Below are 22,639 nucleotides of genomic sequence, written 5' to 3' on the forward strand. Positions count from 1 at the left end.
GAGTAACCAATAGCGCCCATGGAATTGGCAAAAACTTCACTGAGAAATACAGGCTGACCAGAGAGATAAGTAAAAGGCAGAGCGCAGATGTCCTGGGCTGAGCTGCCACAGCAAAGGTGGAGGGCCAGGAGCAAGTGCAGTGTGGAGGCTTCCTCCTCCTCCTCCTCCTCCTCCTCCTCCTCCTCCTCCTCCTCCTCTCCTCTTCCTCCTCCTCCTCGGCCTCCCAGGTATGGCTCCAGTTAGAGAGCCCAAGACAGAGAGCCCAGAGCTCTCGCACATCACAAGCTGCAGAGAGACTGGCTCTCTCTTTCACATCCACCCCCTCCTCCGTATTTCCTCCAGCTTCCCTGTCCCCTCTCCTGCCATTTGGCCCATATGCTCCCCTTCTCCCTCCTCACCATTATCATATCATCATTAGTTAAATGTCTTGCCTGGTGTTAAATCTCATAACTGACAAAGACCTGGGATTTGGACCTAGCTCCTATGACCATAGATCCACTGCACCCTCGGTCCCCCTCCTGGTGGACAAAATTAAGGGCAGTCCTTAGGCCACTATCTCCGTATCTAGTACAGTGTTATCTGCCTCATGCTCCTTCCTTGAAGACTCACATGGGCAGAGCTCACTTGGTCGTTCACTCACCAAATGTTGTGGTGAGTCCTACTCTGTCTTGGGGGTCCAGAGAGGAAAATATAATGAATATAATGTTAATTATATACATTCATATGTTCATGTTCATGTTCATTATGTTCAAAATATAATGAATATAATGAATATAATGTTAACTATTTTTTCCCCCACCAGGTTCGAATGGTGAAAGATGGTGACCCCTCCTGGAAGCCCACTTTTATTGTGAAACCCGACGGTGGTTGTCAGGGTGATGGAATCTACCTCATTAAAGACCCCAGTGACATTCGCCTGGCAGGGACCCTTCAGAGCAGGCCAGCGGTGGTCCAGGAATACATTTGCAAACCTCTTCTTATCGACAAGCTCAAGTTTGATATTCGTCTGTATGTCTTACTCAAGTCCTTAGACCCCTTAGAGATTTATATAGCCAAAGACGGACTCTCTAGATTTTGTACAGAGCCATATCAGGAGCCCAGCCCCAAAAATCTACACCACGTCTTTATGCACTTAACCAACTATTCACTGAACATCCATAGTGGTAACTTTGTCCATTCGGACAGCACTAGCACGGGCAGCAAAAGGACTTTTTCTAGCATTCTTTGTAGGTTGTCTTCCAAAGGTGTTGACATCAAGAAAGTCTGGTCTGATATCATCTCCTTGGTGATTAAGACTGTCATTGCCCTGACTCCAGAGCTCAAAGTTTTCTACCAGTCGGACATCCCTGCAGGGAGGCCGGGGCCCACATGCTTCCAGGTAACCGTTGCCAATCTCAGCCTGAGTTTCCAAACATCACGGGGCCTGTAGAGGACTCTCTGGCTGCCTGTGGGATGAGGGTGGGGACGGGGTGGCTAGAGGTGGGCAGGTGGTTGCTGGTGTGACCTTTGGTGTTAAACCTGGGTCTAACTGTCTATTTGCTAGCTGTGTGATCAGAGGCAAGTTACTTCCCCTTTCTCATGTGTAAAATGAAACTAACAGTACCTCCCTTCAAGGATTCTTGTAAGAATTAAATGAAATAACATATGTAAAGCACAGTGCTTGCCTATTTATTCATCCTTCCTTCCACCATTTTGTACCACCTGCTTAGTAGGGGCCAGGCACTGTCCAAGGTACTATGTAGACAGTCAGGTCTCCTCTGGCTGAGGCATGGAGTTTGCTAATACAGGAGACAAATGATTTAAAAAGCACCTAGTATAAAGTATCACAAGTGCTAGAGTAGAATAAGAAGTGTACCAGGCACTGTGACATTGTGGGACCATCTAACATTTTCTGGGTGGGACTGAAGATGGTCTGGGAAGACTTTGCGGCAGGAGTGGCAGTGGGATGAAGCGGGTGATTCTGGATAGGGCCGAGGAGACAGTGTTCTGAGGGGCACATGTTTGCAGCCCTAGGGGTAAGGGGGAATCATACATTTCGAGGAACTGAAAGAGGTTTGGTGTAATTGGAGGGTAGGATTTGAGGCAGAGCTTTGAGGGAGATGAGGGAAAAGGAGGTGGGTCAAGTAGACAGGGGCCAAATCATGGAATGCTGAGGGCAGGCTCCCCCCAACACACACCCCTGCTAAAGGATGTTTGCAGGGGAATGGCATGCTCAGATGTGCATGGAAGGCTGAGGGCACGGGTCCCCCCACCGGAGGATGTTTGCAAGGGAGTTGTGAGCTCAGATCTGCACTTAACAAAGAACAAAGCAGTTGCAGGATGGAGAGCAGATTGGGCAAGGCTGGGAGCAGGGGGGTAGTCCTGATTAGTGAACTGATTGCTTTCATACAAACAAGAGGTGGTGTTCACTTGGATTAGGAAAATCTCTGTGTGGGTGGAGAGATGGATCTGAGAGTCACTAAGGAGGTGGAAAAGCTGGGCTGGTGACTGGGTGGGACTGAATGTAGTGGCAGGACAGGGGTAGCAAGGGACAAGGGAGAGCTGAGGCTGACTAACAGGTGGCTTAGGTACTTAGACAGATAAATACAAGTCCCAGGAAGGGGACCAGGCTTTTGTGAAGAAGGTCAGGAGTTGGAATTGCACATGTCCCTGAAGAGCCTATGCGACATCCAAGTAGAAAGTCTGAGTGGACAATTTGACATTTGGGCCTGAGGTTCAGGAGCAAAGCCTGGGGCTGGGCTGGGAGCTCATCAGCATTCATATGATGACCGAAGCCAGGTGAGGCTGCCAGGGAGACGGATCTTCAGAAGATTCCTGGGGATGCCACCATTTAGGTAAGGGGGAGATGGAGGAGGGACCAGCAAAGGGGGCTGACAAGAAAGGGTTTGGGACATAGAAGAGATGTCAGGAGAGGAAGCCCGCCAGGTGCCAGGGCAGACGTGCTTGGAGAAGAAGCAGGCAGGGTGGCAAAGGCCACTGAGCTGTCACATGAGACCAGAACTGAAATTTCCTGCTGTGCTTCATGATCAGTGAGGATAGTCTTCAAGGGAGTGGTGGGGCTGGGGCCACAGTGTGGTGGCCTGAGCCAGAGCTTGGTGGGGAAAGAAGTGGGAATGAAAAGTAGAGCTGTGAAGGGGGGCGGGGGGGGAGGCTGGAGTCCAGGCACTCAGACACCTGGGTTCCTGCCACCAGATAATCAGAGTGGAGAGCATATGGTGAGAAGGATTACCTCTGGGACCCTCTCCATGTAATCTTTAAAATTACTTTGTGGAAGGTGAATATATATATATATATAAAACCACCATGTGTACGTAAGCTATGGAGCAGATCAACAAAATGGTCATCCCAAATGCCACCTCCGTATCCAAGACCGCCTGCGCATGCCCCATCCCATTTTCCTACACCCCACCCCGACCCCCAGGGTATCCCCATAGTATCAGGAATTTTATGTTTATCACTCCCCTGCTTTAAAAAAAATACTTTTATTGTGCACGAATGTATCCCTACCAGTATATTGTTTTGTTTTGCCTGGTTTTGAGCTTTATAAAAACACTACTATAAAGTACATAGTTTTCTTCAACATTCTTTTCCCCTGCACACTGAGGTGGGTTGTCGGGACCAGTTTCATTTGCAACTGCTTTACATGCCAACATAAACACACACAATTTGTTTGGGTTGTTTCTCATCCTCCACCTAACACCATGGCAGGAGAGCAACAGGTAGCATGGGACAAGAAGGGGGAGAAGAGGCAGTGGGGCAGCATCTCTAATGGATGGGCTGTTCATTCAATAGCAGAGGAAGACGCTGGTCCCAAGGTACAGGCTCCAAAAAAGAGAGGCTCCCCACTGGGGCTGGGCACTGGTCAGCAGGATTTCCAGGAAGGCTGGTGGGACCCTTTGGAGGGTGATTCAAGCAGTGCTCAGTTCCAGGAAGGGATGGTTATCATTTAGAGATCTGTCCTTAGGCATTTGAACCCCAGGCTTTGGTCCCAGTTAGAATTTCCAGCTCAGCCATCAGGTAGGTAGAAAAGGTAAGTGGGTGGTGCAGAATTTAGAGATAGGATCGGAGAAAACAAGTCTTATCCAAAGCCATCAAAAGGTTAGGACAAAGGAGACAGTTGCAATGTGGAGGCATCCAGGGGTCATCCCGGGGGACCATGTGGTCACATCTGTTTGACACTGACAGCTATTTTAGGAGTATCATGTGGGCCCAGCATGCACAGCCAAGCCACAGAGGCCTGGCACAGTGAGCGTGCAGGGGGCAGGGCCAGGGTGGTTGTTTTGCTGCTTGTCTTGCTGTGGAAAGGCTGCATGGGGCAGCCACTGTGGGGGAACAACGGGCCCAAGCTATGGGGAGCTGGAGAGTGGACAAGGAAGGAGCCACTGGTTTGGACAGATGACGTCTAGCAAATGAAACCACAGTCCCATGTCTGTTTTCCTTTGCTTGACCACACTAAGTGCTTCCAGGCCTGGGGTCAGGGAATGAGCAGGGGACTGCAAGTAACACCCCAAGGAGGAGCCCTTCCTCTTTGCAGCTGTGTAACCTTGGGCAAATTTCTTCACCTCCCTGGGCCTCTGTTTCTTGCTCTGTGAATCACCACACTCACTTCCCTACCTGCCTTCTTAGGAGTAGCATGAGGTATCATAGGTGGAAAAACTTTGACAAGGTACGAAATGTTAGATGTTTGAAATTTGGTTTACCATATATTTTGGATTCACAGTGATTGAGAAAATACTATTCCCCCCAATCCTGGAGTCCTCTCTTTCTTTATTCTTACTACTTGGTTAAACACTTGTTAGTTGGAGTCTCAGGTACCTGAAGTAACTTGAAACCCAAAGATTTAGGGAGATGGTCTAGTTCTGCTATTGAGTTGCTGTGTGATCTTATAGAAGTCACTTAACTTCTCTGTGCCCATTTTCTCAGCCTCCTCACAGGGCTGTTGTCCATCCCACATGAGATGAAGAGTAGAAAGGGCTTTGCAAACTATAAGGTTCTGTGCGCATACAGAAAATGATTTCTTTGTCATGAAGCCCCCTCCGCCTGCAGCCTGGGCCGGGCCCACGTTGCTCGCATTCCAGGACATGAGCCCTAGCTGGTGACATTACATTTATCCTCAACATGTGATTGTGACCCCTTTGCAATCATAGCCACAATAAGTACTTGGGAAATTGTGGTGGCCCAGAGCAGTTGCTGGCTCTGCTCAGGCTGTAATCTGTTGCCTAGGAACGCAGCGGCCCTGTCTTTGCAGCCCGGCCCCTGCCACCACGCAGCCAGCACCCTGTGACACATCCTCCAGGCAGTCTTCTTAAGGGCAGCAGTGTGACCCTGGCTTCAGCAGTCAGGTCCATGTGGGGGTAGATGATTCATGTGGCAGAAAAACACAAGCAGAGGAAAGGTTTCCAGCTCGGCTTTCAACCACATTCTTTCTCAATTCCTTTGCTTGGTCTCTATCTTCCTTTAGCTCTGTGTCTCATTCCCTCCTTAGTTCGTGATCCTTTCCCTTGGATGTCTGGAGGAGACACCTTTCCTGAAGCCTAAGATGCTTCTCTTCTTTGCCTTTTTCATCTCCTGCTCCCCTGCTGCCCTGGACGTCCCATAGGAGGGAGATGAAGAAGCAGCCTTATGGCCACGCAAGGGCTTCGGTTTCACTCGCAGGCAACCCCGGGTTGGGGCTGATACCGGTTCCTCCTTCCAGCCAGGTGAGCTGGTGAGCTGGCAAGTTAATCTCTCTTCACCCTAGTTTCCTTATCTGTCCTGCCACACAGAGCAGTTCCTGTCTCGTAGGCATAGGTTCTGTGTTCCCAACCCAGCCCATTTGTTCTCTGTCTTGGCCTGGCATGCTCTTTCTCTTGTCTCACTGTTTTTTTGGAATCCACTGCTTCTAAGGTGCTGCTTGAATTCCTCCTTCCCTGTAAAGCCTTCCTTGACCACTTCTGATATATATATATAAGCTCTTTTCTCCCCTCTCTGGAATATTTCCTAGGCACACACTGAGACAAGCCCCGAACTAGCTGTGGGCCAGGTGGTCATGGATAAGGCATAGCCCTTGTCCCAAAGAGGACGCAGGTTAGTGGGGAAGACTGGCACCTGGGGATCACATTTCCTTGTCATAAATGCTGGAGGAAGGCCTCTCCAGGATGCTGGGAGAGCACAGAGAAGGGAGTAATTAACTTGGCCTGACCTAGTCAAGGAGGGCTTCCCAGAGGAGGAGCTGTTTTAGCAGGAGCTTCAGGCATGGAGCAGAATTTGCCAAGCAGAAAGGGGTAGGCACCCCCACAGTGGCCTGCTTTGCTTTCCACCTTGCTTGGCAGCTGCTCCTGTGCCCCTCCCCTGAACCTTTGATGCTAGAGATTCCCAACACTCAGTGCATGGAAAGTTCTCTTGTCTACAATCACTCCCTAAATTATCTCACTTAACCCCGTGGTATATCCAGCTGCCTCCTTTCATTTTCTACTCAGGTATCTAGTGGGCCTTTCACACTCAACATGTCCAAGATAAAACTCTTAATTTCCCTCCCAAACCTTGTCTCCCATTGTTTTCCTATTTCAGTAAATGCACAGTGTTTGATCAGTTATGCAAACACCCAAGCCATCCTTTCCTCTTTTTCCCTCCTTCCTAGGTCAGCTACCAAAGCAACTCTTGCAAGTAGACTAAAATACATCCTAACCAGCTCCACTATTACCATCACAGTTCAGGCAGCCATCACCTTGCACTCATTGATGCCTTGTTTCCTATCCTTGCTGTCAATGGCTTATTTTTCTCATTGTAGCCAAAGTGATTCTAAAAACATGTCAGATCCAATTACTTCCCTTGTGCAAATTCTCCAATGGCTTTCTCATTGCACTTAAAATCCTAGCTCCTTACTATGGCCTACAAGATGCTATATGATTGGGTCCTTGTCTTCCTATCTGATCTCATTTCTTACCACTCTTCCTCTTGCTCACTCTTTGCTGTTGTTCAAAAGTGACCTTGGTTCTTGCTGTTCCCTCTGCCTCGAATGCCTTCCTTAGCTGTTCAAATGACTTATCTCTTCATTCAGTTCCTATTCATGCATCACCTCCTAAGACTCTTGAGTCTGGTCATGATGAAATAACAAATCTGGACTAAACATCCTACTGAAAACAACTAAAGTACTGGACAAAACACATGAACTAAGTGGTTTCAGATTTTGGACAACAGGCAGCTCAGCACTGTGATCCCTGAAGAAGTGGGGAGTGGAACCGAGGTTGAGTCTTATGGCTGCCACAGCTTTCTATTGGGAGCAATCTCCAGGACACAGACACAGGGAAGGGGAACCTAAACCAAGCCCCATGACCTCAATGAGCTGCAAAGATGGAGATTGAAGTTTGGGAAAGCTGAGGCGGCTGAAATTCTGTGGGCAGAATTCTGAAAAGAAGAGAAGTGAGCAGGAAAAGAGCCCCAGAATCCACGGAGATCCCTGTGTCATTCATTACTGGGTGCTAGGCCACTCCTGTGTGAATGTTGGTTCATAAACTTGGGCAAAGAGTGACCGGTCAACTGATAAGCTAAACAACTTCCAGTGCTCACACAGAGCAGGGAGAGATGTTCATGCTCTGAGTAGCTAGTGTGGATAGTCCTTGGTGGTCACCGGGAGCATTCAGTGGAGATTCCAGAGACGTTATGCCTTAAAGGAATGAATCTTCCTTGAAATGGAAGTTAGGCTAGACCCAACATAGTGAAGCTTAATCTGTAGGCCTCGGAGGTGTCATATTAATCTGCAAATAACTTATCTGCCAAAAAAAACCCTAGCCCTTTTAAAAAGAAATCAAAATCCAGACACAGCATTATGACATTCACAATGTCTAGCATCCATTCTTGTCCAGCATCCAGCATCCAGACATTCCACAGAACAGATAAAGTAACCTGTACCAAGGCTGGGGGGGGGGGGGGGGGAATCATTACAGACTCAGAATTATCAGAAATGATGAAACTAGTAGGAAAAGGATGTTAAAACAGCTATTATTACTATGCACAGAATTTTAGGGAAAATATGAACTTAATGAAGAGGAGAGTGGAAGCTCTTAAAAAGAACATAATGGAACTTCCAGAGAAGAAAATACAAAATCTGAAATGAAAATTTCACTGAATGGGATTAGCAGACTAGACACTGCAGAAGAAATGATCAGTGAACCTGAAGACATAGCCATAGCTTCTATCCAAAGTGAAACAGAGAGAAAAGAAAATGACAGGAAAAACAAGTGAACAGAACCTCACTGATCTATGGTACAATATCAAGTATTTTAACATATGTGTAATTGATGTTCTCTGAACAGAAAAGACAAGGAAAATACAGAAAGATACATGCAGAAATGGCCCCAAATTTCCAAATTTGGGAAATAAAACTAGATGGGATTGAGATAAAAACTAGAAATCTTCAATCCAAAAAGCTTAAGAATCTCCAAGGAGGACACACACACACACACACACCACAGCTTATCATAATCAAACTGTGGAAAACTAATGATGATCAAAAAAAAAATTAAAAGCAGTTAGAGAAGATACATTATGTTTAGAGGAACAAAGAATAATGAAAAAGTTATTCTCATCAGAAACTGTGGAAGCAAGAAAACAATGGGATGACAAGGCCTTCCCTGGTCATCCTTCTAAGCCACCTCCCCCCCCCCCCCCCCAACCATCCACCATGTCCCATTCTTTGTGGCCTTAATTATTAACTTACTGTGGTCTCTCGATTCACTAAAATGTAAGCCCCAAGAGGGTAAGTTTTTAAAACATGATTTGTCTCATTCACCACTTTTATCTCCAGTGCCTAGAAAAATACCTAGTTATTTAGTAGGTGCTCAATAAATATTTCATCAATAAAGTTGTCTTCCAGGCAGAAGAGTATAAAGACAGAGCAGTAAAGCATCCTCAAACTATTAAGAGTTCAGCACAATTACAGCCTAAGATGTGCAGGGGGAGGGGGAGGAAATAAAGCTGGAGTGTGAGATTGATGTCAAGTTTTAGAGGAATTTGTAGGACATGCCATGGATCTGGAGCTTCATTCTGCAGGCAGTGATTTTAGGTAGAGGAATGCTAATACTCTGCATTTTAGAAAAATTACTCTGGCAGCCCCTTGTGCCAGATGAACTAGAGGGGTGATTTGGAGAGCAGAGAAACAAATGGAGAAGCTATTAAATTAGTCCAGGTGAAAGCTGGTACAGAATCGATGGAGGCCAGGAGCAGTGAGGATGGGCCAGCTCTGGAAAGCTCTTCAGGAGGTAGAACATACAGGAATTTCATTGAGTAGGAGTTTGCGAGCAGCTAGATGGTAAAAGATAAAGGAGAGAGTTTTAACCTGTATAATTGGGTAGATAAGGAATACAGGAGGCAAAGTCAATTTTAGAGAAAGGTGGTGTATTAATGATCTATTGCTGTGTAGCAAATTTCCCCCAAACTTAGCAGTTTAAACTTACAATCATTTATTATCTCTCAGTTTGTGTGGATCAGAAATCCAGGCTTGGGGACTCCCTCTTGTTCAGTCTCTGAAAAGGCTGCAATCAGCAGGATGGCCAGAACTATAGTTACCCCAAAGCCAGATGGGGAAGGAGCCTGGGGGCAGGCCTCAGGCCTCCCTGGCTATTGGCTGGGGACATTAGTTCCTTGTCACCTGGACCTCTAGAGGAGTTCACAACATAGCAGCTGGCTTCCTTCAGAGTGTGTGAGCAAGAGAGTAAGAGAAGGCATTCCAAGATGGAAGTCATAGTCTTTTTATAATTTAACACTGAAAGTGACATCCCATCATTTCTGCCCTTTGCAGTTTTCAGAAACAAGTCACTAGGTGTGGTTCACACTCAAGGGGAGGGGATGACACAAGGGCATGATTACCGGGAGGTGGAGATCATTGAGACCATTTTAGAGGCTAGTCAGTTTGGATATGCTACATTTAAGGACCCAACCTCCCAGTTGGGACTACTCTGGATGTAGATGGATATGTAGTTCAAGGCCTCTCATTGATTCTTCAAAAGAGAATCTCCTCTCATTGAAATGTAGCTCGGAGCCTTGGCATGAGTTTACAAGTAATGGCCAAGGGCCCTTTTTCTTCCCAACCTGTTTTGGAAGCTTCTAGAAGGGCTAAAAGACAAGTAACTTTGCATCCCCAGAGTACCTCTTGAGTAGGAGGTGTGCAACAAACACATAATTGCTGACTCAAGCACTTGCATGAGAGCAGAGTATCATGTGATTGAAAGGCTTGCCCCTTCTCTCTCTCCCCTTTTAACAATTCCTGCTTTGCCATCAAACCAGAGAGAGGTTCCCCCTCTCTAAGCTGCAGGTTTATGATCTGCATAAAGTGGCTGTTAGACTAGATGAATAGTTTAAAAAAAAAAAAAACATAAAGCTTTTTTCTCTGGGGACTCCAGTATATGAAATAGGTAAAAGTTAATTTGATTTGGCCTCCCCAGTGTTTCCCCAGAAACAAAACCCATTTTGAAAAACACTGGACCAAATAAATTCCTGATTTTTTTACCAGCTCTAACATGCCAGAGTTTTATGACAAGATGACCTCTAACTTCCTCCCAGGACTATTATTCTGTTTGTTGAGATCCATTGGTGCTACGTATTTCACTGAACTCATGAAAAGAAAACAAATTGTATTTCCTTGAACTTGCAAAAAAAATAAAATAAAGCTGACCTTTATTAAATGTTTACTATGTTTCAGGTACTATGCAAGATATTTTACATCACATTATCTTTATTTAGTCCTGCCCCCCCCCTTGCCACCCCTCCCCCCACCACTGCTAGATTGTAAACTCCATGAGAATAGGGAACTTGTCTGGTCCACTGCTATATTTCTAGAAGCTAGAATAGTTCCTGGGTTATAGGAAAGCATTCAATAAATATTTTTTGAATGAATGAACTAAGGTAAGTACTATTCTTATTCCCATTTTACAGATGAGGAACCTGGGTTAGAGCTGCTGAGTAACTTGCCTGTAGTTACACAAGTTAAAGGCAGAACTAGGATTTGAAATGAGCTCCTCTGGATTCTAAAGCCAAGTCATGCCATTTCTCATTGGTGGGATCAGTAGGAAACTGCAAAGAGAGCTAGCATATATCGAGCACCTTCTATATGATGAGCATAATCCTGGGCAGTCCCGGTGGCTCAACGGTTTAGCGTCTCCTTCAGTCCAGGGTGTGATCCTGGAGACCCGGGATCGAGTCCCACGTTGGGCTCCCTGCATGGAGCCTACTTCTCCCTCTGCCTGTATCTCTGCCTCTCTCTCTCTCTGCATCTCTATGAATAAATAAATAAAATATTTAAAAAATAATAATCCTAAGTACTTTATACTTCCATTAGCAGCTGACCCTTCAAGTCAGCTATTGTTACTCCCATTTTTCAGATGAGGTATATGAAGCTCAGTGAGGCTCATAAGCACCACACCTAGAGTGAGAGGCAGAGGTAGTACGGGAGCCAAGTCTTTCTGATTCCAAAGCATTTCTGTACAAGACCCCACATTGTCAGCTACATACACCAAAGTGTAGGTTTTGGAAAATACCACACCATTGGTGGGTGCAAGTCAATATGGCTATTGAGGTTTTGCCTTCTCCAGCTTTCCTATAGCTTTATTTTCATGAAATCACTGTGCATTGAGCTAAAAACGTTCATCCAGGTTGAGAGAGCACGAGTCCAAGCTTCTGAGATGTAGCAAAAAGCAGCTGATGACTAAGGATGACAAACGCAGGCACCGTAGCCCCCTGCTGTCTCTAGCCTCATCACCACCACATGCCCCAGTCCAGGTCTGAAGTTAGATGGATGATGTCACCAGAGCCTCTTAAAGGGCTCATCACTCACAGCCACTTGCCCTCTATTATTAAGCAGATTTATAATGCATGTAACATCTTCTACTGAATTTCCATTCCTTTCTCTTCATGACCAGGGAAAGAAAAATAGAGTCAGGATGACTTTTTCCAGCTCCTCATCCCCATTGGCCTTCACTGAAGAATAACTTCATCTTGAATTACCTCCCAAAAATGGTCATTCAGGCCCTGGTTTCATTAATAAGGATGAAGCTACAGTTTCATAATTATCATCTAACTAATGCACATTCTATATAGACAAGTAAATGGATTTCCTCTCATCTTTTCTTCTTGAGTCCACAGAGGAGGGGACACATTGGTAGCTTTTCCTTTTTCTCTCCTTTATTCTCCACTTTTTTTTGAAACTTTGGAACTGTATCAATTCTGTTAGGAGCTTTCTACCTTATCACCTCCTATAGAGTTAATGAGAGTCCTCCTGAAAATCTGATGTCCTCATTGTTCGAGTGTGAGTCTAATTAGAATTGTGATCTCAAGGATCGGGAGGAGTCATGTAGGAGAAGGGTTGTTTCAGGCAGAGGAAATGAGACACAGGGTGCTTACCCCCTCTTAGAGCTTGTGAGGAACTGAAAGAGGCCAGAAGACAAAGCCTCCCCTGAAGCAGCAGGCTGGATGGAAGAGCAGGTGTCAAGGACAAATGGTGTTGGAGTTAGCCTGGGGTGTGGCCAGTGCAATGACACAGCAGTCCACGCTCAGAAGGACTCCATGCCTGGTTTAATGCTCTGTTGTCACCTTTGTGAAATTTAAAATATTTTTTGAACAGGGGGCCCCATGTTTTCATCTTGCACTGGATCCTACAAATCATGAAGCCAGTCTTTGGGGAAATCCATCGGCCTTTCTGAGATTCAATTTCTGCTTTTGTAAAATGGAGAGCAGAGTCTCTCCTTCAAATACAGTGTCATGAGTATTAAATGAGATTATGAATAATTAGTCCATTGTATAGTAATTGGTGCCTAATAAACATTCCCTTCTCCTTGGCTAAGAGGGTCTATCAGAATCACCTGGTGGGGGGAAGGGAGGGTTATTTCTCAAAATTCATTTGCCTGGGTTCCACTCTGAAGGATTCTGACTCCTAGATGTGGGTTGGGGGACGTGTAGTGGTTAGGGCCCTACAGTGATACTGAGGTACACCTGAGGTTAAGAAAGGTAGCCTTGGGTTTTCAGAGATCTAGCTAAGAAGCAACTTAATAGAGGAGAGCAATGGAGAGGGAGAAATTGATGGACCACTACTGATCTTTAACATAATAAAAAACCTGTTAAAAAAGAAAGAGGTCACTGATAATGCTGAAATGCACTATGAGAACTCATCCCATTATCCAGGTTCCTCTAAAATTTCCTGCTGTCCACTGGCCTGATAAGTACACCCAGAGGAAGAGGGGCATGGGCAAGAGAAGCCAGGGTCAAGACCCAGGTTGGGGGCAGGTTTGAATTTCTTGTCCCCTTAATGATCCTATTACCATACTAGATTCCTGAAAAAAAAAATTGTAGCTAGAGGGAGTAATCCTGAATTATGTTTATCCTGTCCAGATTTTAGGCTTTGACATTCTTCTAATGAAAAACCTGAAGCCTATCCTACTTGAAGTAAATGCAAATCCCAGCATGAGAATTGAACATGAGCAAGAAGTGAGTACTTTGAACGTCTTGAATATATTGCCCTACAACTGCATGTGTGCCCTCTCTCTCTCTCATGTTGTTCAGTCAACTAAACAAAATTAGGCATCCTCAAATAGGCCCAGCAAACTTCTGCCTGAGTCTAAATAATTTCAGTTTTGTTGAGCTCTGATCAGAGTCTATAAATATAAGACCTGTCCGACCCATGGTAGCTTCCCAGAATGCTGTTCTTCCAATTTTTAAGGTCTGTAGACATAGAAGCAGCTGAGCCTTTCCATCCGTTTTGACATGAACTAATTAGTTAGCCTCAGGAGTTGAGCTAATTGAAATTCTATGAATATGACTTAGCCATGTTGACATACTTGAATCACTAAGATAAATAGTACATTTAACAGCGGTTATATTTTTTCCTCCACCCCCCTCTTAAAAATGCATAAAAAAGATTGGAAGGAAATACACCAAATACTAATATTGGGTGGGGGGAGCAGATTATGTGGATTCTTTTAAGGGGATTCTTAGCCCCTTCTTATATTTCCAAATTGTCTGCAATGAGCATGTGGGATTTTGATGATTGGAAAAACATAGTGCAACATAGTGCTCTTTATGTATATATTTACCCTTTATATCTTTTGTTGATTTGTCATAGGAAATTGCCATAAAGGGGGGGGGCTTTTAAAAAATTGTCTTCTATAGATTAATATAAACAAAACCCAACAGTACAACTGGTAGAGCTGGGGCTGATAGGTACTTGGTACCAAGTCACTCCCACCACTGTAACACAGAATCCTTACCCATTCAAGCTTTCTCCAGGGGTGTTTGAAAATGTCCCCAGCCTTGTTGATGAAGAAGTGAAGGTGGCCGTGATCAGAGACACACTACGACTCATGGACCCACTTAAGAACAAGAGAGAGAAGCAGTAAGTATTTTTTACATCATTTATTTCCATCAACTCTGCTCCGCATGTCCTAGTCCTAAGCCATTTGGTTCTTAGAACATGGCAACATTGTGAGATTTACATATTAAACAATCTAATCCACCATATTTTCATTTATGGATATCAGCCTCCAAACACAGTGACTTAAAATCAGGAGATGGAGACTTGTATATGAATCTGACATTTGAGATTCAGCTGATGTTTTTTTGGCTAATCATTATTTTGAATCTAGAAAGTCTCTTCCACAAACCCACTTTCCCTAGGAGAGAGGATCACCTCTGGCCCACCACTGTTCACACAGTGCTTCTCTCGGAAATGCTCAAGCATAGGACAGCAAGTAAAACAAAGCCAAAGAGGGCATCACAGTTTGCTTAAATGTGACAAAGATCATTTCCTTTTTGCTTTCTCCGTGACATTTACACTCTTGTGTTATGAGCTTTTGTGTTTCAACACTCACAGACCCAATTTAAGGAAATTCTGGAAGTTCTATAATCTTTATAGCAGTTGTAATTCCCTTCCATCCCACTTACTCCAGGGCACCTTACTCCAAGGCCTTGGGATGTTGGTAGGCATATGTGCCCCGCCCCTCGCTCCATGGAATCATCCTGAAATGAATGGCATTTCATCTGAGTATTTTGTTTGTTTTGTTTTTGTCAAATTCCTGGCTCTCACAAAGTATGGGTTGAGTAAATATCGTTATGCTTGTTTTAGGCAGAAAAATCAAAGACAGGCATTTCAAATAGCATTCTTTATACCCCCGACAAATCAGATTGACCTACACGCTCGAAGACAAATAAAGCGCTTGTCAGCTATGGTTCAAGACTGCAAGGAACACTGACTTCCCATTCCTGAGCAAGTGGTGTTCTGCAGGTTCCTCTACCGCAGCACCTCACTAACTGGCCTCAAGCTGAGATATTGTTAGAATACCCTGCAGTGGTGCTTATCCCCTGGCTGCACCTTAGAATCATCTGGAGAGCTTTCATCAATACCAGTGTGAGGGCCCTCACTTCTAGAGACACTGATTTTAATTAGCCTGGGCTGGAAGCCTGGCCTACATAAGTTTTTTAGGCTCCCCAGGTGATTCTACCATGCAGCCAAGGTTGAGTGCCACTGCCTGGCAGGTAATGTCATTCTGTAAGAATATTTGTCAATTTCTGAGTCAGGCTAGATGGTGCCAGCTCAGTTGACTGCCCCTCCCGAGTGTTCTTCACCACGTGAGGCAGAGATTGCCGTTGTTGGCAAGGCTTGGCTGAGAACATTCACCTGCAGTTCATAGGGTCAGTCCCACCAGGTGTGGCTTCCACTGATTAGAGCTTCAAAATGGTGTCCTGTCAGGTCTGCTGCATCCTTGGTGTGGCTCCAACACCACAGCAGCAAGTAGCAGGTATGTCCACTTACATGGGCACACAACTGCTTGCTTCAGCCATCCTCCTAAGGAAAGCAGCAGATGGATTGCAGTTTAGTCAGATTAATTGTAATAAAACTCATTCCTTGCAAATCTACTCTCTAAGGGTTATGGATCTCCTTCACAGAGATTAGGTCTTGAGAGACTGTATGGCATTGTGGGGAGGTTTTGGTGGCTATCCATGTCAGTATGGCACACTAGTACAGCTCTTTACAGATGACCTTGACACATGAGCATTCTGATTTTTTTGGTGGGAACGAATTCAAAGCCTATTGTGTGCCCCTCACCCAGAATAGGAAGAGATATAAGAATATCACTTTTTTTACATTAAATGGTATCGAAACACAATTGCCTTTCTTTTTTTGTTTTAGTGTTTTGCTTTATCTACAATTGGCATTGTGGATCATCTCTGTGAGCTGTAGATTGAAAATTTAAAAGCGATGGGGCACAGGACCACAGGAAGGATGGGAAAGACATTACGACTTGTCAGTCATAGGTAGCAGAACCTTGTTTTAACTGAGGGAACATTGGCTTTTTTATTTTTTTAAGATTTTATTTATTTATTCATGAGAGAGAGAGAGAGAGAGAGAGGCAGAGGCAGAGACACAGGCAGAGGGAGAAGCAGGCTCCACGCAGAAAGCCCGACATGGGACCCGACCCCGGGTCTCCAGGATTACGCCCTGGGCCGAAGGCAGGTGCTTAAACCGCTGAGCCACCCAGGCTGCCCAGCACTGGCTTTTTAAATTGATAACCAGGAACAGTTAAAACTTCTAGAACTGAACCTTGATTCTAATATAAAACCCTCCACTTTCCCCTTTTCTTACTCATAATATAAGGGTGCATATTAATAGCCAAATGTCATTTATTGATATGATATGAAATTTTCCTAAATTTCACCTTTAAAAAACCCCCAGAAATGATTGTCCATGAAAGTACTTTGTAATCTGTAAAGTGCATTTATACATAAAGAATTATTATTACCATTTTGGTAACTTTATCATGCAGATAAAAAGGCTAAAGTTATCTTCAACTCCTCTGTGTAGAGATGTTTCAGAATAACTTGAGAAAGCACTATGCTTATGCCCACAGAAAATGCCCAGTGGGGTAGAGCTGAGTCATGTGTGTCCAAATCTGAGACCATGTCTTTCTGACTGCAGAAAATGATGTCACATAGACTTCTGGGTTAGGAGGTAGCTTTAGAAACCAGAGTGGCTTGTGTTTATTTATTTTTTTTTTTATTTTTTATTTTTTTGGCTTGTGTTTAAATAGGATCTGACCTAAGCCTTTAAAAAAAATGCTATCCTAGCCTTTCCCTACAACTTTTTAGAAAAAGAGGGTCTGAAGTGTCCCTCCGTAGTTCCTTCTTGAGTACAGATTGTCAGCAGGACCAGTGAGGTGGGTCTTCACACTCCCCAAATAGATAGAATAAAAATGGTAGATAGATGTCCTGACCTCTTCATGCCTCTAAGCTTCCTTGGGAAGGTGTGGAGGGGGCTTGTGTCCATGTGTGAGGCATTTTTACACACCCCAGGAGCTTATGGGCTGGGGTCAGTTTCCTGATGGGGCTGAAAGCAGTCCTCATGCCTTCCATGGGGACAGGAACTTGTGACTCCTGGGACCCATCTTGGCATAGCTGGAAGCTTTCTCTTGAGCTCGAATCAAGTTCTGACCTCAGAAACGTTGCAGAGCTACATGAGCCTCAGTGTCCTTTGCTATGAAGTGACATTTAAATGAAATATTGAAACCTGTTGATAAATAGTAGCCACTTAAATGCTTAGTTTACTACTCAACAAAAAAATTATTGGGGCTCCTGGATGGCTCAGTTAGTTATGGTTAAAGGTCTGCCTTTCACTCAGGTCGTGATCGAGCCCCACATTGGGTTCTCCACTCAGTGGGACGCTTACTTTTCTCTCTCTCCCTCTGCCTGCTTCTCCCTCTCCCTCTGCCTGCCAGGCCCCTGCTTATGCTCACTCTTTTACTCTGTCTCTGTTAAATGGATAAAAGATAATAATAAAAATAAAATTATCAGGCAGCCCGGGTGGCTCAGCGGTTTAGTACCACCTTCAGCCCAGGGCATGATCCTGGAGACCTGGGCTCCCTGCATGGAGCCTGCTTCCCCCTCTGCCTGTGTCTCTGTCTCTGTCTCTCTCTCTCTCTCTCTCTCTGTCTCTCATGAATACATAAATAAAATCTTTAAAAAAGTAAAATAAAATCATCTACTAGAATATGCGAAAACAAAAAATGAAGCCTAGCTATCATTATCTTTCCCGGTATGCTTAAAGTAGAATTTTGAGTGTAAAACCAATGACATATCCTAAAACTGGAGCTGCTAGGTCACTGTGGATTAGAATTGACATTGGAGCTGGTTGCCAATGGAAGGTTCTGTTTCCAAGTAGCAAGATGTCAGCCTAGGCATATTTCTTTGTTGGATTAGGGAAAAAATATCTTTGGCTCCTGAAGGAATAAAATAGCTGTCATATGAGAACCCTTTTGAACTATGATAACATTTTGTAATATCTAGTGACTCTGATTTACATACTAGGGTTCTTTGGAGGCACTGAAGGGACATGGGAAGGGTAAGTCTGATAGGGAGGGACTCTGGAAACATTATGTATCTATAGACACATATATGGTGGTAACACTCACATAAAATTAGCTATTTAAATTCCATGTCATTTAGTATATTCACAATGTTATGCAACCACCACTACCCCTACCTAGTTCCAAAATGTTTTGTTACCCCGAAAGGAAACCCTGTACCTATGAAGCAGCCACCCCTCATTCCCACCTCCACCAACCTACTTTCAGCCTCTGGATTTACCTATTCTAGATACTTCATATAAGTAGAAACATACGATATGCAGTCTTTTGTGTCTGGCTCCTTTCACAGCATGTTTTCAAAGTTCACCCGTGTTGTAACACGTATTAGTGCTTTATTCCTTTTTATGGCAAAATAATGTTCCATTATATGGATATACCATATTTTATTATCCCTCTGTCACTTGATGGACATTTGGGTGGAAGTAATGAACTGTTTTACATGTTGGTGTTCCACAGCAGATTTCATTTGACAGCAAAGAATCCTTCCCGCTACAAGAAATATTTTAAATTCCTGGTTTACGGGATCCCTGGGTGGCGCAGTGGCTTGGCGCCTGCCTTTGGCCCAGGGCGCGATCCTGGAGACCCGGGATCGAATCCCACGTCAGGCTCCCGGTGCATGGAGCCTGCTTCTCCCTCTGCCTGTGTTTCTGCCTCTCTCTCTCTCTTTGTGCGACTATCATAAATAAATAAAAATTAAAAAAAAATAAATTCCTGGTTTACTTCAATCCCCTCATTTTATTGAGAGAGGCACAGACTATTAGAATCAAAGAGATCTTAGAAACCATCATGCCAGTCAGCTCCCTGGTTCAAGAACCTCCCCCCTAAGCATCCCTGATGGAGCAGCATGTGTCCTGGGGAGGCACTGGATGTGGCATCATCCTGGTCTGGGGCGAAGTTTTTAACCTCTTATCATTGTACTGAGATCGGCCAAGGCACTCTGTTCTCTGATCTGGTATCTAAAATGGGGATCAAGGTATCTCCTTGGCTGGATTGTCATGGTCATCATATGAAATGACACCCAGGAGAGAGCCTCACAACATCTGAAAATATTAGATGAATGCCAGTTGTTAGGCCCACCAACTGACCAATTAGGCTTTGAAGTTCTGTTAGGGTGACAAGTAGGTCACTAGCTTCTGAGGCAGCCCATCTGAGTTGTGTACATAATGGTTCTGCACGTGTGAATCCTACAAGACAAAACCTCAGTGAAGAGATCACAAAGCTAGTTAAAGGCAGAGTGGGAACCAGATTCTGGGTTCCTGACCTGTACAGCAGTGTCCACTTCACTTTGCCATGTTGCTCCATTGACCTCCCGCTTCTCCTTCTATTCAAAGTAAAGCTTTTAAGATAAGGGGTGGGGGATCAGGAAAATCAATGGATTTTTCCTTTTCTCAAGGGATTTAGGCAGCCTAAGTCTTTCTTTTTTGAAACTCTTATCCAAAGCAGAAGTAAACAAATTGCATTCCCCGATTACTTAAAAAACAAAGTGTTCCATCAATTGATTAATTTTTGGAAGGTCGGTTTACCCTGGGGAGCCTTCTCACTGGTATTTTTCTTCATTTCCTGAACATAGGTTCCTTTCTCAGGAATCATAGCCCTTAGGACCCCAGAGAAGTGTAAGTGAAGCCTTGGAGGGACCAGAGGTGATTTTTTTCAATATCGTGATGTCATGCAGTGCCTGGGAGCTGTGATATAGACTGTCTATCCCTTATTCAAAAGTGTGTATTTGAACACGATTTATATAAGGCACAGAAACTCCTTTTCCCCACAGCAACATCTCAATACCCTCTCCCACTTTCATTTACTTCCTATCACAGCAACAACACCTGGTGGATTATAAGGGGAGGAGCCAGGCTGCCAGGGCAGCTTTTGGCCTGATTCAGAGAGGTCTGTCCTCTAAAGCCTTCATTGGGAGCTCAGGCTTCACTTCTCACCTTGAGTCCAAGCATGTTGATCAGATCCTGAACCATATTCAGAGCCAATAAATTAAGTGAATCCCCAAATTAGGTTGGTTCTACATAGAATCTGGGATAAAGGTGGAACATTCTAAGAGAAAAAAAGATGAAGGAATATCCCAGTGGCTCAGTTTTCTCAGCTGGGGTTTGTACCAAGACCAAGGAATGTAACTCTGTCCTGTCCCACAGAAGAATACAAAAACACATGAATCAGAGGTCCTCCAAGCCCAGACCTCTGCCACTTAAACTCAGTGTATCCTACTGAAATCCCCTCAATGGTAGGGAAGAGAGATGTTTTAGGAAAAACATCTAGACTAAACATGCCTTCAAAAATGTGAGACATCTTATCAGAGAGTGCTCCTCTGCAAACAGTCTTGCAGAAGAGTCATCTAACCATCCTGACCAAAGGCCCATCTGTGCTTGCGCAGCTGACATTTTGCTGAAATTCTGGGTTTCACTGATTCCTAAGGATTCCTTTGTGACAAGACACTACAGATCAGTGCACACTGACCCCAAGCACTTTTGAAGATTTCACGTAAATCAGGAGTCTGGGTCACAAAGAGATGAATAATTGCATTTTTTTGTTGTTTGTCATTGACACCATGCAAGGATTAGAGACACAGCTACTGGCTCTTAGATTATTTACTGAGCACTTACTGGGTGCCAGGGAGAAGACCTACACAACTCAATTAGCTCACAAGCCAGTGGGAAAGGCAAGACCCACACATACAAGTAAGGTAGAGTGCAAAGTGCCCTAAAGGTAAAGACAAATAGTCAAAGGAGAAAAGTATAAGGACAGATTATTTGCTGATAAGAAGAGTTTAAAAAAATAAAACAGAAAAAGCAACCTGACAAGGAAGAGGTGGCATTTGAATTGAGGTTTAAAGGATGAGTAAATCCTCAAATGAGTGTTTGAGACACACAAATGATGAAAGGACGTCCTTGTTGGAAGAAACAAAGTCACGGGGCTCTGTTGGGGGACTTAAAGGATACAAAACAGCTAGAGAGGCAGGTGCATTAAGTGGATTCACGGAAAGGAGGTGCTGCTGGGGAAGTGGATGAAGACCCAGAGGCCAGAGGGGGATGGCCTCAAAGGGCAAGCTAAGAAAATCAAAAGCTTGTTTTCAGTCTGTGGTACATGAAGGCTTTAAGAGTGTCTGTGAGCCCATTAACTACATAAAATGTTGTATATGTGTGTATTTTTTCCTGGAGAGAAGACCAGAAATTTCATCATGTTTTCAAGAAGTTGAGAACCCCAACAGTCCTATTCACATCAGAGGGCACAGGGAACTGAAGCAATTTGTCCAAGGTTGGGTGCTGTGGCTTCAAGATACATTATGCCCTCTGTACCTCTAAACGTCTCACATTTTGGATGGCAGTCAGCAAACTAGAAAAATATGTGTGCATTTCCAAGTAAGAACAGACAGGAAATGACTAATGATAAGTGCATTATGTTATGGGCAAGAAATAAAACCCAGACAACTCTCTTCCATTTGAAAGTGTTTAAGCATTAAGTCAGAAGTAACCAGTAAAAAGCCTCTTTTGTGTGAAGTTTGTTGAGCAGGAACCATTTCTGAGACTTATGGGAAAGGTGGAATTTCCTGTGCTGAACAAGAGTGTCATTTCAGAGGCCATTAGACAGGAGCTGAGGCCCTCTGCCCATAGGCAGGCCCACTGTCCCACCCCAGCAAGGAGCAGATGGTACACCAGACAAGAATATGGCCAGTCAGGCACCACTATAGGGAAGTGGTGGTGCCAAATTCTACATAGGCCCTTTCAGAGTCATTCCAGGTAGAAGTGGGGGTAGCAAAGGCACTTGGAAATTTCCTCAGGGGTTGCTCAGTCAGCCTTCAATGTTCCTGTGCTTTTAAATGAGGAGTTGTTAGCCTTCTGGAAGGAGGCAGTGTGGCCTGGCTTCAGGAGACCTAGGTTTTGGTACCGGTTCTTCCTGGCCTTGGAAAAGTCACTGTATTTTCTGCACCGGGTTCCTCATCAGAAATGAAAATAAGGCAATGATAGTGGCTGCTCTGCCTATGTGACAAGGAAGAGTTGTTTCTGGAGTGTGTACCACTCATGTGCAGTGGTGTCTCCATGTCCTCCCTCTTTGGCTCACGATGGCAATGTGCGCCAGGTGCTAGTCCCACTCCTCTCTTACAGATGAGGACACTGAGACTCAGAGAAGCCGGAGAGGCCAAGTGACGGGCCTGAGGCCTCACCACGTAGAAGCAGCAGGCCGAGATTCAGAGCCAGGTCTGGTTAGCTCTTGCCTTGAGAGAGAATGGATGTGAAACTCGTTAGCACACG

The 22,639-nt window shown here is 44.6% G+C and overlaps 1 protein-coding gene across 7 annotated transcripts in view; it reads left to right on the forward strand.

The window, feature by feature from the left end:
• The window catches only part of TTLL11 (tubulin tyrosine ligase like 11), a 242,744-nt gene that overhangs the window by 100,745 nt on the left and 119,360 nt on the right, over positions 1 to 22,639 (forward strand). For all 7 annotated transcript variants that reach the window (XM_072748716.1, XM_072748715.1, XM_072748718.1 and 4 more), the window contains 3 exons: positions 803 to 1,378; positions 13,360 to 13,455; positions 14,244 to 14,359. In XM_072748716.1, the coding sequence (XP_072604817.1) occupies positions 803 to 1,378; positions 13,360 to 13,455; positions 14,244 to 14,359 (788 nt within the window). The remainder of the gene's footprint in view (positions 1 to 802; positions 1,379 to 13,359; positions 13,456 to 14,243; positions 14,360 to 22,639) is intronic.

Source organism: Vulpes vulpes, chromosome 2, assembly GCF_048418805.1.
Source record: "Vulpes vulpes isolate BD-2025 chromosome 2, VulVul3, whole genome shotgun sequence".
Lineage (NCBI taxonomy): Eukaryota > Metazoa > Chordata > Mammalia > Carnivora > Canidae > Vulpes > Vulpes vulpes.